General features: G+C 44.4%; 1 protein-coding gene across 2 annotated transcripts in view; it reads right to left on the reverse strand.

Moving 5' to 3' along the window:
* Window positions 1–2,129, reverse strand: part of SSBP3 (single stranded DNA binding protein 3) — a 291,646-nt gene extending 289,517 nt beyond the window's left edge. For both annotated transcript variants that reach the window (XM_030206353.1, XM_030206351.1), the window contains exons 1-3: window positions 1,803–2,129; window positions 1,073–1,145; window positions 805–866 (exon numbers count right to left, since the gene is read on the reverse strand). In XM_030206353.1, coding sequence (XP_030062213.1) covers window positions 805–866; window positions 1,073–1,145; window positions 1,803–1,858 — 191 coding nt within the window. In that variant the 5' untranslated portion in view covers window positions 1,859–2,129. The remainder of the gene's footprint in view (window positions 1–804; window positions 867–1,072; window positions 1,146–1,802) is intronic.
* Window positions 2,130–18,627: the final 16,498 nt, after the last annotated feature.

Genomic DNA, 18,627 nt, shown 5'->3' on the forward strand with positions numbered 1-18,627 from the left:
TTCTCTGCTAAAGACATGTACACAGCACTAGCTGCCCTCAGCACACAACTGTGTAAGCATCCAGTGTGCGCTCCGATTTGCACACAATTTTTTTTTAATCTTATTTACACACAATTGTTTACTACATCAGGACACAGAAATTTGGCATTATGCTTGTGTTATGAAGCTGTGCACTAAGCCATCAGCACATGGCTCTAACCCAAGCTTGCTGCATCAGCACCTCAGGGGGCAAGCGAATGAACCACTTGCGTGCCGTACCTGCCCAAGAGCTGTTGGTGCAATAGCTGGGTTGAGAGACAAGGATAAGCAGGGAAATCGCCCAGGGTCCTAGCTCAATGAGAAGTTACAGTGGCACTGCAGAATAGCCAACACTAGACAAGCCCATACCCTACTGTGGAGCAACACTTCTTACATGGTGAAAAGTTTAGGTAGTTGCAAAACAAGAGCTTGTGGAAGCCAGTTCCAACAAAAGTAAAACCTTCTGACTATTTTACCAGCACAGATCAACCAGACAATGAAGTTCTATCTTCAGAAGATGGGCAGAAAAGACCAATTTCTCAAGTGGAAAATTTAGCAGCTGTTTTACCATATCATTTTTTTCAATTTGTTTTTTTTTTTTGTTTCCTATACACTTGGGCACATGAAAACTGTATTGTCAGCTGAAAACTTGAACATCCAAAAACTCCACAATCATGGAAAGTTCTGCTGAGGCTAATGACAAAGTCCTCCACTTTGGTAAACTGACCTGTTTTACACAAACATAAGAGGGCCAGAAAAGAGTTCAAAAGGAATATAACCACTTACCACCACCAAGAATGTAAAAACCCAGGAGGCTCCCCTAATGTTATATTCTTTTCCCATCGGATCTACAAGGAAAATAAGAAGGCAAAGAATTAGGCCAGAAAATAAGGCTTCACCAAAGCAGCTTAGAGCTTCTCAGACCAAACAGCAATAAATGGCAAAAGGTGATAACAATTCAAAATGGAGGCCATGGTACTTGCCTCTGAAAACAAAGGCTACCAATGTAATAAAAAGGCAATTGGGGATGGATGCAGGAGCTGGGACGACTCACCTCTGATAAAAAAGTCTGTGCTGATTTCTGTGCTCCTACGTGAAGTAAGTACTCATAGACGTATAAAGCTAATCTGTAACAGAAAAATAGGAGAAATTAACACCTTGTGTGTAACCCACACGTTTCCAACTAGTCATGCAGTCCCCAAACATATGACTTCCACAATGTGGTGGAAAAGGGGTTTTTTTTTTGGGGGGGGGGGGGTCAAATCTTGAATTTTAAATTCTAGGCCCTGTTTCCTCCTCTGCCTAATGCAGGAACCGAGGAGCTAGGATCGCCCTGGAAGGAAGGTGACTGCTTCAGAACTTATTTCAGAAAATCCGTTCTCGGCACACAAAAGAAACCTTAAGCTCATACGGCGTTATCAGTTAACTTTGCACGTACAAAATCCAGAGGTGCTCAAGATAGACGACTAAAAAAAAATAAAGATTTGTAATTGCTCTCGATCAGCAGCGCTCGAGACTTCCGGGCACCGGATGCCTTACAAAGCGCAAGGCAGGCATAGCCATGATCCAGCGCGCACTAACAGCAGGGAAGCCGGGGGGGGAGGGTTTATTCACGCTCAGACCTGATGCGCTACTACCGGGAACAAAGCCCCCCGGAGAAAAAGGAGGAAGAAGCAGCAGCATTATCAAACCTCCTCCTTGGGCCAGACAATGGGACGACTGGAAGGCTGCGGAGCCTCCATTCACAGCCTGGGAGAGCAGCGGACACACGCGCCGGCACTTACTTCTCGCGAGCCTGTCCATCCGAGGGCACCGCCGAGCCTTTGCCTTTGGCGAACATGGTGGTGGTGGTGGCGGTGGGAAGCCCGCCGCTCGCTGGCCGGCTGGCCCGGGGGTCCTTCCCGCCTGGCTCTCGGCGCGGCCGCTCGCGCTACTTTCCGTCCGTCCGTTCGTTTTCGCGCGCACGCGCGCGCGCTCTGCCTTCCTTCTCCCTACGTGCGTCCGCCCGTCTTTCTGTCTGTCTCTGTGCACAGCTGTCAAGGCGCCGTCAGCCCCGGCCGCGACCCCATCGCACGGCGTACACTCTGCTGCTGCTGGGCTCCTCTCAACCGAACGTGGCTAGCGCGGAAAGAACGGGGCGGCAACGTTCTAAGTGGGATACAACCCTTCGGCCAATGGGCTGGCGGAGGAGCGCTCGCGAGCACGCGGAAACTGCCTGTCAATCACCGGCGGCCGCGCCGCTAGCAACCTTTTTTTTTTTTTTTTTAATAGCAAGTTAAGGTGAGCTTGCAGGGGTTTTTTTTATTTTCTTTTTTTTTTTAAAGGAAGAACTAGATAAGAGCGAACCTGAGTTCCTGTGTAAGTGGCCTGACATAGGAAACATTTTTAAATACTTTTTTTTTAGTCACCTTCTGTATTGCGATTGAGAGCATGTGCACAGAGTATTGTCAGTCAAAAATGTCCCCAGCCAGTTTGTAATTATTATTATTATTTATTGCATTTGTATCCCACATTTTCCCACCTCTTTGCAGGCTCAATAGTGTTATCGGTACGTTCAACACTAAGCTACAGGGGACTGGTACAGTATCTTTCTGGGTTACAATTCATACAAATTAAAGTCCAACCCTCCATAGGCAAAACAAGAACATTTCTAGGGGCTTAACTCTGGAAGATCTCATTCCCTAGAAATACTACCAATTTTATGACATTGTATTGACATATGACATCCGCAGGAGCTTGATCCTTTTTTAGGCTTCTTTAAAATGTTTATTTGTAATAACACGCAGCATGAAATCAGGATAAGACTACAGATCATCAATGGATCCGGAGTAACAATATCAAGTGTAGCAATATACAGAAGTTCCGAAATATTTTAATTGTCTGACTTAAAAAAAATATCTGCGTATAAAGTAACAGACTGATTTATACAAGTAAAAAAAAAAACCCGCATGAATAAAGGAAAATAATCGGATTTTAGCTGCTAAAAAATATGGAAACATACATCTATCTTAGAAATAAAAGCACCGCAACTGAGGCAAACTAATATGCTTTCTACAGAAACGATATCCTACACTATGACAGATCAGAAATTCATTTCTTTGCAAACGTTCCCATTACAAGTTCCTTCCCCTTTAAAAGTGACTCTACCAAACTGGTTCTTGCTCCTTTAAAAGAGACAAACAGAAAATGCGCTGTAAGTGCTGATTGGTTGCTCCTTTGGCTACAGTTTAGGGGCACCTTGAAACGGTTAGCCTGGGTTGCCTTTTTTTTTTTTCCTGTAGCTTCGCTGTTCCAATAAACAAGTGTGCCTCCCTCTTCTACATGCCGATAGCTAAACAATTAAGGAAGAGGTCAGGGTTCTGTGATAGAAAAAAAAACGTCTTAAGTAGGTAAACTGTGCTCTGTAGCGCCTGCTGTTTTAAGCAGAAAGGCAAATATATTTAACAGACCTGTAGGAATTGAAATTATGAAAGTAAACGTTACTTTTGGCTTTTATGGAGCACAAGGCTGTGTATTAGGGTTAAAGGTAGACTGCAGAAAGGCACGGGGGGGGGGGGGGAGATGTTGAGAATATGCGAGGGAAACAGAGGTTTGGAACACTTGTTACTTTGGTACTGTTTATGTCTCTGGCTACAACTCGATTCTTGAAGGATTGTAAACATGTTGATTTAAATGTATCTATATTTTATGTTCCTTCTCTTAAGCGTGCTTGTTAGAAAATATCTCCACGTAGTGATTCAAAACGCAACAAAATGTCAAACAAGTCGTTAAATTGTCTATCTTTCCTGGGGTGGGGGAAGTGGCAGAGTGATCGGTGTTACAGTCCCGGACTTTGTTGCAACTACATAATGTCTTGAAAGTATTTTAGTTTATTTTGCGCCTCCCCTTGAAAGTCGTTTTTTTTTATTACCTATTTTCACTTAATGAAGCGTTTATTTAATGGCACAAATATATTTTTTATTTTATTGCATTTGTCGGCCAATCACAGCGCGTTTAGCTGACACCGCTGACAGCTAAACGCGCTGTGATTGAGAGAGACCTGGAGGAGGGGCGTAATTGAAAGGGACGTCCAAATAGTTTTTTTGATTTGAACGTCCTCGCACGTCCCGATTCTCTCTGGCGGTGGTCATTTCGGGCACTGAGAAGGACACCCATCACAAAATAAAATCTGGGGGAAAAAAACATCCACGTGCTCATAAGGGATGTCCTTATTTGGTTTTGAGTGAAGGACGTCCATGTTAGGCACTTTAGAAGGATGTCCCTGATGAGCACTTGGACGTTCCCCCCCCCCTTCCGATTCCCTCACAGCAGCCCCAACGAGAGGTGCAGACCTCCCATTAGGTTTTCCACGGTGAGGGGATCGGAAAACGGTAGTGCATCTCATTGTGATACGAATTATACACACTATAATACTACATAACATAAGTACATAAGTAGTGCCATACTGGGAAAGACCAAAGGTCCATCTAGCCCAGCATCCTGTCACCGACAGTGGCCAATCCAGGTCAAGGGCACCTGGCACGCTCCCCAAACGTAAAAACATTCCAGACAAGTTATACCTAAAAATGCGGAATTTTTCCAAGTCCATTTAATAGCGGTCTATGGACTTGTCCTTTAGGAATCTATCTAACCCCTTTTTAAACTCCGTCAAGCTAACCGCCCGTACCACGTTCTCCGGCAACGAATTCCAGAGTCTAATTACACGTTGGGTGAAGAAAAATTTTCTCCGATTCGTTTTAAATTTACCACACTGTAGCTTCAACTCATGCCCTCTAGTCCTAGTATTTTTGGATAGCGTGAACAGTCGCTTCACATCCACCCGATCCATTCCACTCATTATTTTATACACTTCTATCATATCTCCCCTCAGCCGTCTCTTCTCCAAGCTGAAAAGCCCTAGCCTTCTCAGCCTCTCTTCATAGGAAAGTCGTCCCATCCCCACTATCATTTTCGTCGCCCTTCGCTGTACCTTTTCTAATTCTACTATATCTTTTTTGAGATACGGAGACCAGTACTGAACACAATACTCCAGGTGCGGTCGCACCATGGAGCGATACAACGGCATTATAACATCCGCACACCTGGACTCCATACCCTTCCTAATAACACCCAACATTCTATTCGCTTTCCTAGCCGCAGCAGCACACTGAGCAGAAGGTTTCAGCGTATCATCGACGACGACACCCAGATCCCTTTCTTGATCCGTAACTCCTAACGCGGAACCTTGCAAGACGTAGCTATAATTCGGGTTCCTCTTACCCACATGCATCACTTTGCACTTGTCAACATTGAACTTCATCTGCCACTTGCACGCCCAATCTCCCAGTCTCGCTCATCCGCATTCCATTTTTGTTAGCTGCTACCGTGACAGGACAATGCCCTTTTGTGCATGTCCTGGTTTACTGCTTGCGTGTTAAAATGTCTAGAACCAGTTTAAAAACCACGTTGCTGGCTTGTTTATTTTAGTGCATCTAGCCCCTAGTATCTTGGGTTTCTTTTTTGTTACATTTGTACCCCGCGCTTTCCCACTCATGGCAGGCTCAATGCGGCTTACATGGGGCAATGGAGGGTTAAGTGACTTGCCCAGAGTCACAAGGAGCTGCCCATGCCTGAAGTTGGAATCGAACTCAGTTCCTCAGTTCCCCAGGATCAAAGTCCACCACCCTAACCACTAGGCCACTCCTCCACTGTTGCTACTATTTGAGATTCTACATGGAATGTTGCTATTCTACTAGCAACATTCCATGTAGAAGTAGAGAACATACTCCTAACTTTGGGGTCCTGTGACTAATCTGCGGTAAGCACTAGTATGCAGTTGCCATAACTTAAACCAGAGTACCAATGGGCGTGCTCAAGCGTCCTGCGGTAACTCAAAAATATGCACACGCTAGCTGCAAAATTATCATTTTTCATTTGAGGAGGAGTGCCGGTGCACAGATTGGGCATTCCTGTGTTAACCAGTTAGAAACATAGAAACATGACGGCAGGCCATATGACCCATCCAGTCTGTCCATCCTCTGTAAACCCTAATTCATCCTGTTCCTAAGCGATCCCACATGCTTATCCCATGCCTTTTTAAATTCTGGAACAGTCCTCGACTCCACCACCTCCACCAGGAGGCCATTCCCTTTCTGTGAAATAGTACTTCGTTAGGTTACTCCTAAGCCTGTTCCCTCTTAACTTTGTCATATGCCCCCTGATTCCAGAGCTGTCCTTCATTTGAAAAAGGCTCTCTTCCTGTACATAAATGCCCTTGAGGTATTTAAACGTTTCTATCATGTCTCCTCTCTCCCAGCGTATACATGTTGAGGTTCATAAGCCTGTCCCTATAACTTTTGCATTCAAGACCACTTACTAATTTCGTAGCCGCCCTCTGGACCGACTCCATCCTGTTTATATCTTTCCATAGGTGCGGTCTCCAGAACTGCATGCAGTACTCCAAATGGAGCTTTACAACAGCACTATCACCTCCTTTTTCCTGCTGGTCATACCTCTCTTTATGTACCCAAGCAGTGCAGGATTAGTACGTGAGACCATGCCATCTATGAAATAGGTGTCAGTCATTTTTTTTTTTAAGGGCCATGCGCTGTTGCCCAAAGAATGCTAGGCTGCATAGACAGAGATATAACCAGCAGAAGAAAGGAGGTGCTCATGCCCCTGTACAAGTTGCACAAGTCACTTCACTGGCTCCCGATCAGGTACCGCATACAGTTCAAGTTTCTCCTACTAACCTTCAAATGCACTCGTTCTGCAGCCCCTCCTTACCTCTCTACCCTCATCTCCCCTTACGTTCCTACCCGTAACCTCCACTCTCAAGACAAATCCCTCCTCTCAGTACCCTTCTCCACCACCGCCAACTCCAGGCTCCGCCCTTTCTGCCTCGCCTCACCCCATGTTTGGAATAAACTCCCTGAGCCCATACGCCAGGCCCCCTCCCTACCCATCTTCAAATCCTTGCTCAAAGCCCACCTCTTCAATGTCGCCTAACCACTATACCTCTATTCAGGAAACCTAGACTGCCCCAACTTGACATTTCGTCCTTTAGATTGTAAGCTCCTTTGAGCAGGGACTGTCCTTCTTTGTTAAACTGTACAGCGCTGCGTAACCCTAGTAGCACTCTAGAAACGTTAAGTAGTAGTAGTAGTGAGGTCCCACTTGGAGTATTGTGTCCAGTTTTGGAGTCTGTATCTCTTCAAAGGACATAAGACTTGAGGAGGGTTAGGTGAAGGTGACAAAAGTGGTACAGGGTTTGTGTCATAAGAAATATGAGTAGAGACTGGAGGACTTGAATATGTATGTAACCCGGGTCTCGCCCCCTTTTAGGCTAGCTGCAGTCCGACCTGGATCACAGGGAAAGCTTATTTCTCTTGTGTTGCTCTTGACATCAAACTCTTTCAAGCACAGACCCTTCCGGCTGTCCTTCTTCCAGTTGTGCAACTCGCAGGGCTACACTTCAGCCATAGACAGGCTCCCCCTGTCCTAATCCCGCTTCCAGGCTAGACTCTCCTTGTCCATCTGAAACCCAATCTCCTCCTCCGTTGCCACTTATTGGGGCAGTAACAACTCTTTTATATCCAGCCTGTATTTATTTCGGAACTCTCTTCAGTGGTGGACGATTGGATCCAATTTGACCATGGAGCGACCATACCACGTTCCTCAGCCATGAAGAGTGCTGATGATGGATCTTCCAAGGATCCTGGCGGGGGTACGGGCAACCAAAGACCTCGTGTAGCTCACTCCAGACTCTTTTATTAAACTCAAAACTCCATCCCTGTAGTCATTATCCACAGGGAAACATTTTCTTTCTGCAACTTATTCCAATATCACTCCCCTTGGGCTGGGCTTCCTCCCACCCAGGGGCATCTCAACTCTCCAACCCACTGGCAGGGACTTCCCTCCCCCCAGGGCCCTCAGAAGACTGCATTTTCTAGTAATACCTAAATCATGGGGTATTACATGTATATGCTAGAGAAAAGGAGAGAGAGAGAGCGGTGATGTTATACAGTTATTTAAGTACTTGAAAGGTACTATTATGCAAACAAATCTCTTCCAGAGATATAGGGGCAGTAGAACTAGAGGACATGAATTGAAGTTGCAGGAAGGTAGACGTAAGAGTAACATCAGAGTAGTGGACACCTGGAACATTACATTATCTGCCATTTCTATCTCACATTTTTTAACAGGTTTTATTAAACTTAATATACCGCATTAGATAAATGTTAATATCAAGGCGTTTTATAATTCCAATTAACTGTAAAATTCAATGTATCTTACAAATCATAAGGGAATCAAACTAAAGAACAAAATATAACACAAGAATTATTATAAGTCGACAAAATCACAATATCATAAAGTCAGAAATTTCCGAAATAGGATTTTAACACTTTACGAAACAGTCCATAGAGTTCCATCCAGATGCGGTGGTAGAGTCAAAAATGGTAAATGTTTGCATAGACACGGGGGATGCCTAAATAGGAAGAGAATGGAAACACAACATAAGTATTGAGGTATTATGTTGGGCAGGAGTAGTGGAAACAGGTCAAAGCCAGTCAGACTTCTGCGGTCTTGTGTCCCACAAATAGCAAAGGCTAAAGAAGATTTGTCAAATCCAGCATGAGGGACCCGAGGCCAATGCTGGATAGACTTCTGCAGTCTGTGTCCCACAAATGGCAAAAGACTGAAGAAGATTCAACAACTCCATCATTGGGGGAACTAAGGCCAATGCCAGACAGACTTCTATGGTCCGTGTCTCGCAAATGGCAAAAGACAGAAGAATATTCAACAACTCCATCATTGGGGGAACTAAGGCCAATGCCAGACAGACTTCTACGGTCCGTGTCTCGCAAATGGCAAAAGACAGAAGAAGATTTGACAACTCCATCATTGGGGGAACTAAGGCCAATGCCAGACAGACTTCTACGGTCTGTGTCTCGCAAATGGCAAAAGACAGAAAAAGATTCAACAACTCCAGCATTGGAGGAACTGAGGCCAATGCCAGTCAGATTTCTACGGTCTTGTGTCCTGCAAATAGCAAAGGCTAAAGAAGATTTGTCAAATCCAGCATGAGGGACCCAAGGCCAATTCTGGACAGACTTCTACAGTCCATGTCTCGCAAATGGCAAAAGACAGGTGAAGCTTCGGCAACTCCAGTGTTGTAGATGGCTTTCTCCGAGGACAAGCAGGCTGCTTGTTCTCGCATGTGGGTCGACGTCCACGTCGGCCCAGAAATCGGCATTTTGCAAGCAAAATATACAGAAGTTTTGCCAGAGTCTTCTGGCACGTGTGCAGACTGATTTCTCGCCCGTCGCGTGAGTACGTTTCCTCAGTTGTTTTTTCTCCGCAGTGAGTTGTGGTGTTTGCTTTCGCTGCTCCTCTCAGGCCCAGGAGAGAGTCTTTGTTTTCTTCGATTTTTTTTTTCTTCTTTTATTATTGTTTAAAAAAAAAAAGAGAGAGTACCTTTTTACTTTTGTTAGTTTTTTCTCCCTTTTAAAGTTTCCTTTTTCGACGCGGCCGGCTTTTTTCCCTTATTTTTTTTGCCTTTTTCTTTTAACAGGCACAATCTCGTCTTTTGATTTCGCCGTAGCTGGTTTTCCTTCCATGTCATTGAAGACTCCCAGCAGCTTCAAACGTTGTACTCGGTGCAACCGGACCATCTCAGGTACCGATACCCACGTCTGGTGTATGCAGTGCCTTGGGCCTACCATAGCCCAGCCGCTTGTAGTCTGTGTCTTCGTATGAAGAAATGGACCCAAGCGTCTCAAGAAGCCCAGTAGGTTTTGGGGGAGTGTGGGAGGGCTCACGTTTTCCACAGGTAGAGTGGGATATGGGCCTGGGTTCCCTTTTCCATAGTGCACTGAACCGCCCACTAGGCTACTCCAGGGACCTGCTTGCTGCTCTAATAGGACTGGCTATAAGATATGAAGTTGTCGTAGAGGCTAGTATGTACTGTTTCTTTTACATCTTTGGGGGGGGGGGCGAGAGGGGTCGGTGACCACTGGGGGACTAATGGGGAGGGGGTCATTCCTTTATTTCTCCAGTGGTCATTTAGGGCACTCTTGTGGCTTAGTAGTTGTTGAAACAGGTCTAGCTCAAAATGTCTTAGTTTTAGTTCTGGACGTTTTAATTTTTTTCCATTATGGCTGAAAAATGTCCAGGTCTTAGGAGTGCCCAAAATCCCACCTTTAACATGCCCCTGACATGCCCCCTTGAGATCTGGATGCACTGCAGATGAATTGCATAGAAAAACATCTGGAAAATGAGTTTTGAAAATACCAATTTAGACATTTTGGTAAGAAAAATGTCCAAATGCTGCTTTATACCTACTACTACTATTTATCATTTCTAAAGTGCTACTAGATGTATGCAGCGCTGTACACTTGAACATGAAGAGACAGTCCCTGCTCGACAGAGCTTACAATCTAATTAGGACAGACAAACAGAACAAATAAGGGATAAGGACAAAGAGTAGCAAGATTCCGTGCAGAATCCTAAAGAGTAGCAAGATTCCGGAATCCCATAGTAGCAAGATTCTGTGCAGAATCCTAAAGAGTAGCAAGATTCCGGAATCCCAAGACTACTACTTATCATTTCTATAGCGCTACTAGATGTACGCAGCGCTGTACACTCGAACATAAAGAGACAGTCCCTGCTCGACAGAGCTTACAATCTAATTAGGACAGACAAACAGGACAAATAAGGGATGACAAAGAATAACAAGATTCCGGAATCCCAAAGTGTAGCAAGATTCTGTGCAGAAAGAGTAGCAAGATTCCGGAATCCCAAACGCTTCTACTACTTATCATTTCTAAAGTGCTACTAGACGTAAGCAGCACAGTACACTTGAACATGAACAGACAGTCCCTGCTCCACAGAACTTACAATCTAATTAGGACAGACAAACAGGACAAACAAGACATACGGGAATATTAAAGTGAGGATGATAAAATAAGGGTTCTGAACAAGTGAATAAGGGTTAGGAGTTAAAAGCAGCATCAAAAAGGTGGGCTTTTAGCTTAGATTTGAAGACGGCCAGAGTGGAACTTGACGTACTGGCTCAGGAAGTCTATTTCAGGTCTATTACAAGTCTATACCACCTTTTAGACATTTTTCTCTTTCAAAAATGAGCCCCATAGTAACCTATGGAACTTTCTAAGTCTAAGTTCTTTGAAAATGTACCTTTGTAAGTCTAAGGGACCCTTTTACAATGCCAATCTGTGACTACCGCCGGCCCACCATGGGAGCCAGTTGTAGTGACGTCCCCACCGCGTGCCGTTTCCAGCATGATGGAATTATGTATTTATTTATTTTTTCACCAGGGGCTTAGCTGGCAGTAATCGGGCAGCACCGTGCACTTCCCAGTTACTACTGGGTTAGCGCAGGAGCCAGTACCGCCTCCTAAATAGATAGCAGTAAGCCCCCCCCCCCCCCCCGGTAATGGCCATGTGCCAAGTATGTACGTACTGCATAGCCATTTGGGTTTTTTTGCCTTTTACCTGCTGCGGTAAAAGGGACCTTGGTTCTTGGCAAATCCACTCGCCGACACTACCAAATGGACCCTTTTACCACAGCTTGGTAAGAGGAGCCCTAAATGCTTTGAAAATACCCCTCTTGTTGTCTTAAGTTGTATTTAGTTCTTATGATTTGAATTGATTGTATGAAACTTCTTTGCAGATAGTATGTTGTTTTTATGTTAATTGTTTGTGAACATGAATGTTCACGTGGATTCCATACATTGTATGTGATGTGTGTTATTTTATCCTTGTGTAATCCCCCGTTATATGGGGATTACTGAATGATGACAGCTTTCCCTGGAGTCACTGGGGGGAGAGCGTGGGATTGCTCTAGGTGGGAGGGAATCCCAGCCCAAGGGGTGTGTTGCTGGAATAAACTACAGACAAAAAGTGGGTTTGTTATTTGGATTGTTGAGGGAGCGGGAGGTGGAGCTGGAGGTAATTAAGGTTCTGATTTGTGGGCAAAAGTGGTCTTTTGGTTGCCTGTACCCCTACTGAGACCCTTGAGGAAGAAGGTTATCCCAAAGTGGCTAAATAAACTCAGGCTGAAGTGAGGAGGAGTTAGTTGCTGCCCTTAACAGTGGCAACTCTGGTGGTGTGAGAGCTTAGGGTGTTTAAGGGGAACCTGGCCCGAAAGCAGGAACCATGGCTGGTCCAAAGCAAAATGCCCCCCAGGGCGTTTTACCCTGTCATGGTGTCATTCCAAACTTGGCAGTAATTCCCATACGCTGCTGGCACCCGCCTCTTCCTTTTACTGCTTCCTGAGCCTCTGATGAAACAGGAAGTTACTTCAGAGAGGCGGCCGCAGTAAGGGGAAGAGGCGGGTTCCAGTGGCAACAGGGCAGCATATGGGAATCGCTGCCGGGTTTGGAACGTCACTGTGAGAAGGTAAAATGCCGCAAAGCCGCTCCCTGAGATGCCACTCCTGATGAGTACCACCTGAGGCCCCCGCCTCAGGTGGCCTAATGGTCAGGCCGCCCCTGGCAGGAACCAGAACAGGGGAAGCCTGTCCAAGGCCAGGTTGCAGTTCCAGAAGTGCATCGCTGGAAGAAGGACAGCCCAAATTGTCTGTGCCTGAAGGAAGGGTATTGTGATCAGAGAAATTCAGGAGCAGCCTTGGATTATTATTAGCTTCTGGGATGTAAATGTGCAAATACTGAAACTACCAAGAAGATCAAGTTTGGAAAAGAGGGTTGAGGTTGTAATACACAATCTTGAATGAGCAGGAGGAGTTCTGCTGTACAGGTGAAGTTATAAAAATTGATTTGACCGCCGTTTGCAGAAAGTTCAGTAAAGTTGAGTTTGCATCAAGAAGACCCTATTGGAGTAAGGTGTGATTTCTTGGAAGCGGGAGTGAGGACACTTGTTCCCAGGATTGGTGAAGTACTGTAAAGAAGCCCCACTTAAATTCCCAATCCCCCGGATCGCTGTTCCGGACCATGTACCCACTCCCAAGCTCAAACTAGAAGGTCTATGTTGAATGCAGAGTGCAGAGTGAGCGAGAGAATGGTGTGGTAACAGTAATAGTATCCCTGTAACCCGGATCAGGACTGAGAGAAGGAACTGAGCTGAGCAAAAAAGGGTGATGAGATCTGGGTTACACTCGTGACATCACTGGAAATTCCTAAAGAAAATTTGTAAATAGTGCCTCCTGTATTGAACAGAGAAAATAGTGCTGAGTCCTAATCCAGAAAGCTACGCTGGAGGAAGCAGCTGTGACAATAGTCATAACTATATATTTTTTTTTGGGGGGGGGGGGGTTATTTACTGCCTGTTTACTGCACAGTACGAATAAATGAAACATAAGCAATAGACGTCAGTAAAAAATATTCAAATAACAATACAAAATATGGCATAGTATACTACCTTCAGTGTCAACACAATACGTAATAGAACATTTTAATAGACAGCATAGGGTATAAGCAAAGACGGAACATATAAATAGGTAAGAGGATTTAGAAAATAAGGTGACTAATTTAAAGGAAGTTGCATATCAGGTCAGAGAGATGATTAAATGTTATGTCAGCTAGGGTAGGAGTGAATAAATATGTCCTGCTGCAGTATGCGTAGCCTGTCTCATTCCTTGTGTGTGAGTGAGATTAACACGTTAGTTACTACTTCCATTAAAGGCCTGGTTGAAGAGCCAAACTTTCACCTGCATCCTGAAGTGGAGGTAGTCTTGTGTTAAGCGAAGCCTTGCAGTCGGTGCATTCCACAGTGCGGGGTTACTCCGGAGAAGGCTCGCTTGTGGGTATCACATAGTGTAATGTCTTTCTGTGCCAAAGAATAAAACTATGTATCATTAAATTTTCCCTCATATTCTTCTTTCTAATGGTAAGGGCAGTAAATTCAGAAACGTTTTGGAATACAAAGAGAAATGGCAGTGGCTAAAGACTGTAGGGACCTCCAAGCTGCACATCCGCCCCAACTATTAAGCTCTAAAGACCCTTCCTCTCTGACATCCTCCGGTCTGGTCCCTTGCTTTCTTGAATTCATATTTATGGGAATTCTCTGTTGGTTGGCCAAAGTTAGGGGTTGGGTGTTCTGCGCAAAGCACAAATTCTATAAAGACTGTTCCGCTTGGAAGCTTTACAGAATAGCAGCTTAATGCACCATTTACACCTAACTTTGGGCTTGTCGTTAGGTGCACAAATACTGCACTGAAATTCTGAGACTGCCCCTGACCCACCTATGCCCCTTCCATGGCTACACTCCCTGTGCTATGAAAATTAGGTGTGTATGTTATAGGGCAAATCCTCACATGACTCCTAATGTCTGCTAATTACGTGCTTGCCAATGATTATCACCAATTACTTTGTGAGATCTGTGCTCAAAATTGAGCACCTAACTTTGGGCAACCTCTAAAGCTTCCCTCTTATACTGTCCTCATCTCCACCACCTCCACTGGAAGGCTGACCCACATCAACCATCCTTTCTGTAAAAACTTATTTCCGTAGGTTATTCCAACTCTTCCCCCTTCCACCCCCATCCTATAACCCCTCATTCCAGAGTTTACCTTCCAAATTGAAAGAGGCCTACCTTCTGTCTATTTATATCATTAAGATAGCTAAATGTCTCCATCATACATTCCCTATCATACATATTGAGATCTTTAAGTCTATCCCCATAAGCTTTACAATCAACCTAAACATCCAGTGGACCAATAAAATCCCACCCATAAAATCGACAGTCCATATGGAAAAGACACAAGCTTACAAAGATCAACCTGAGCCAAACATCTAATGCACCCGTCCAAGACTCTCAACCCATACTATCAACATACATGTACCCACTCCCACTACCCACCAGTTCTGGAACCTGCTTGACCAATGATGCATCCCTACCCAAATATATAACATTGTTTTTTGACTCTCTTTTTTTTAAATGCGCGGGATACAAATGTAACAAAATAAAAATAAAATATATATATATAACTTCCTAACTATCGCGGGATCCCCCGGAAAGCTTTAAAGCCTTTACTAGGCTAGCAATTTATTTTGGAATCAAACTATTTTACAATATTGGAGAAAGAATGAAGAACCGCCTCAGCAGGTCTGGAGATCTCAGATGATAAAGCAAATGCGAGTGGACAGGTGTAGGATTCATGATCTTGATAGTTTGCCGGGCAGGAAGTTCCAGGCCCAATGGGAACCTTTATGGGGTATTCTGAACCCCAGAAGGAGAAGTCTCCTGTTGAATTTCTAAAAAAAAAAAAAATGTAGAGATTGGGCACTGTTGCTTCGATAGGACACAGGCTGTAAGGGGGGAAGCAGATTGAGAAGTGACCAGCTATGACACAGAATTAGGGTCTACGGGACGCATAGATAAATTTCATTGTTATTGCATAAAACTACATGAGATGAGGCTCCTCTTGACTCTGGGAATCATAGGGAACAATTAAGGGAGGTGGGAGGGAGAGGAGAGAAGGGGATGGGATGGGGGGTAGGCTCAGGTCTATTAAGATAACACATATATGTCATGGAGATGCGATGTTGGAATGCACATTGACTGAGGGAGTGGTAGCCTGGGTTGGGGGTTACTTGATTGAGCTATAATGTATCTTCATTTTGCTGATTAGAGTATAGAGCTCTGATTCTTTAATGATGTCAAATATTTATATGCTCGGTAAACCGGTCTCTCTAGCTATCTGTATAGCTAGCTTACTATTCATAGTGACAAGACAGTGAATCACAAACACCTGTTGAAGTTGAGGGATGGGGGGGTGGGAGGGAAAAAATTAAAAATTTTGGTGATACAGTAGAAGAGATTTACTGAAGTGTATAAAGTGAAAGATGAGAAAATGGATGTATCAATGATGTTAGTTTTGTTTACTCTGCTGTTCATCAATAAAATTACTGAACCATAACTTCCTAACTATAGTCATATAATATGCAACTCTTTTCGACTTTACAGTGTTCTTTTTCAACTCTTTTATTTTTTTTAAATAATTTTCTAATTTATGGTCATGTAACATAGTAAGTGACGCAGATAAAGACCTGTCCATCCAGTCTGTCCAACAAGATAAACTCATTTTACATGATGTCATACTCTTAGAAGCTCCTGGCTCACTTCTATCAATGAGAAAAGCTCTACAGACTCTCACTGTCTCTACTGGCCTGTTAACCTCGCGTGATACCTTGTAACCACCCCCTTTGTTCTATGTACGCCACATTGTACCTACCAATAGGTGGGAAAATGTGGGATACAAATGCAATAAAGAAAGACAGACCACTGATCATTTTAGTAGTCGCTCTCTGGACCTACTCCATCTTTTTTTATATCTTATAAAAGATGCAGTCTCCAGCTATGCCAACTTAGGTCTCATCTCCAGGGTTCCTGCTAAGCAGCTTTGAGCTCCGTGGGAGTCCTCCGCTGGCATTCCTGCTGGTGAGGGGAGGTGAGATGATATGCTTTCAATCACAAGGGATAGGCAGATTCCTTGCTTGTCCATGATATCATCCTACCTCCCCCCACCGGCAGGCACGCTGGGAGAGGACACCCACACAGCTCAAAGCTGCTTAGCAGGAACCCTTCTCATCAATTATACAGAGACAGTATCGCCTCCTTTTTCCTGCTGGCCAGTCCTCTCCCTATTGCCTTTGTCTTATTTACCTCTTTGGCCAGATTAAGATTTAAAAGCAGCCTAAAAAAAGTTGGCCTGTGAGCCTGGATTTGAATAGGGCCTGAGATGGAACTTGATGTGTCAACTTGGGACATTTATTTCAGACATATAGCACAGCACAGTAGAAGGAACGGAGTCCGGAGCATCACCAGATATCATCACCCTCAGATCCTGCTCTTCTTTCGCGCATAGAATTTTGACACTTAAATCCTACCCCCTAGTCAACTAACTTAACTTCCGCAAACTACTGAAGACCCATCTCTTTAGCAAGGCATACCACGAAGATCAACAAATGTGATCTCCTCCACTTACATCCAGAATTGTCTTTAATATTTGATTGTTATACTACTATCATGCTTTATCATTATCATGTTACCCAAGATACTTCTGTAATACTAAATGTCTATTCTCTATTATGGTTCCACTATCCATGCTGTATTGTAAGCCACATTGAGCCTGCAAAGAGGTGGGAAAATGTGGGATACAAATGCAATAAATAAAAATAATAAATAATATGCATGACCCTACATTTTGTAGCATTAAATCTTAGCTGCTCTAGACAATTCTTCAAGTGCACCAGATCTTTCCTCGTGTTTCGCTTTCCTTTCAGGGGTGCTACCCAATTTCAGCATCATCAGCAAAAAGGCAAACCTTTCCTGATAGCGGAGGAGTAGCCTAGTGGTTAGTAGTGCATTGGACTTTGATCCTAGGGAACTGGGTTCAATTCCCACTGCAGCTCCTTGTGACTGGGGGCAAGTCTCTTAACCCTCCATTGCCCCAGGTACAAGATAAGTACCTGTATATATGTAAACCACTTTGAATGTAGTTGCAAAATACCACAGAAAGGCAGTACATCAAGTCCCATTTCCCTTTCCCTATTTGAGATTCTACATGGAATGTTGCTACTATTGGAGATTCTAGATGGAATGTTGCTACTATTGAGATTCTGTTGCTCCTATTTGAGATTGTACATGGAATGTTAATGTTGCTATTCCACTAGCAACATTCCATGTAGAAGCCTGCCCTTGCAGATCAGCAACGCGGCTGCGCAGGCTTCTGTTTCTGTGAGTCTGACGTCCTGCACGTACAGTGGGGGAAATAAGTATTTGATCCCTTGCTGATTTTGTAAGTTTGCCCACTGACAAAGACATGAGCAGCCCATAATTGAAGGGTAGGTTATTGGTAACAGTGAGAGATAGCACATCACAAATTAAATCCGGAAAATCACATTGTGGAAAGTATATGAATTTATTTGCATTCTGCAGAGGGAAATAAGTATTTGATCCCCCACCAACCAGTAAGAGATCTGGCCCCTACAGACCAGGTAGATGCTCCAAATCAACTCGTTACCTGCATGACAGACAGCTGTCGGCAATGGTCACCTGTATGAAAGACACCTGTCCACAGACTCAGTGAATCAGTCAGACTCTAACCTCTACAAAATGGCCAAGAGCAAGGAGCTGTCTAAGGATGTCAGGGACAAGATCATACACCTGCACAAGGCTGGAATGGGCTACAAAACCATCAGTAAGACGCTGGGCGAGAAGGAGACAACTGTTGGTGCCATAGTAAGAAAATGGAAGAAGTACAAAATGACTGTCAATCGACAAAGATCTGGGGCTCCACGCAAAATCTCACCTCGTGGGGTATCCTTGATCATGAGGAAGGTTAGAAATCAGCCTACAACTACAAGGGGGGAACTTGTCAATGATCTCAAGGCAGCTGGGACCACTGTCACCACGAAAACCATTGGTAACACATTACGACATAACGGATTGCAATCCTGCAGTGCCCGCAAGGTCCCCCTGCTCCGGAAGGCACATGTGACGGCCCGTCTGAAGTTTGCCAGTGAACACCTGGATGATGCCGAGAGTGATTGGGAGAAGGTGCTGTGGTCAGATGAGACAAAAATTGAGCTCTTTGGCATGAACTCAACTCGCCGTGTTTGGAGGAAGAGAAATGCTGCCTATGACCCAA

The sequence above is a fragment of the Microcaecilia unicolor genome, chromosome 6 (genome assembly GCF_901765095.1).
Source record: "Microcaecilia unicolor chromosome 6, aMicUni1.1, whole genome shotgun sequence".
Taxonomy (NCBI): domain Eukaryota; kingdom Metazoa; phylum Chordata; class Amphibia; order Gymnophiona; family Siphonopidae; genus Microcaecilia; species Microcaecilia unicolor.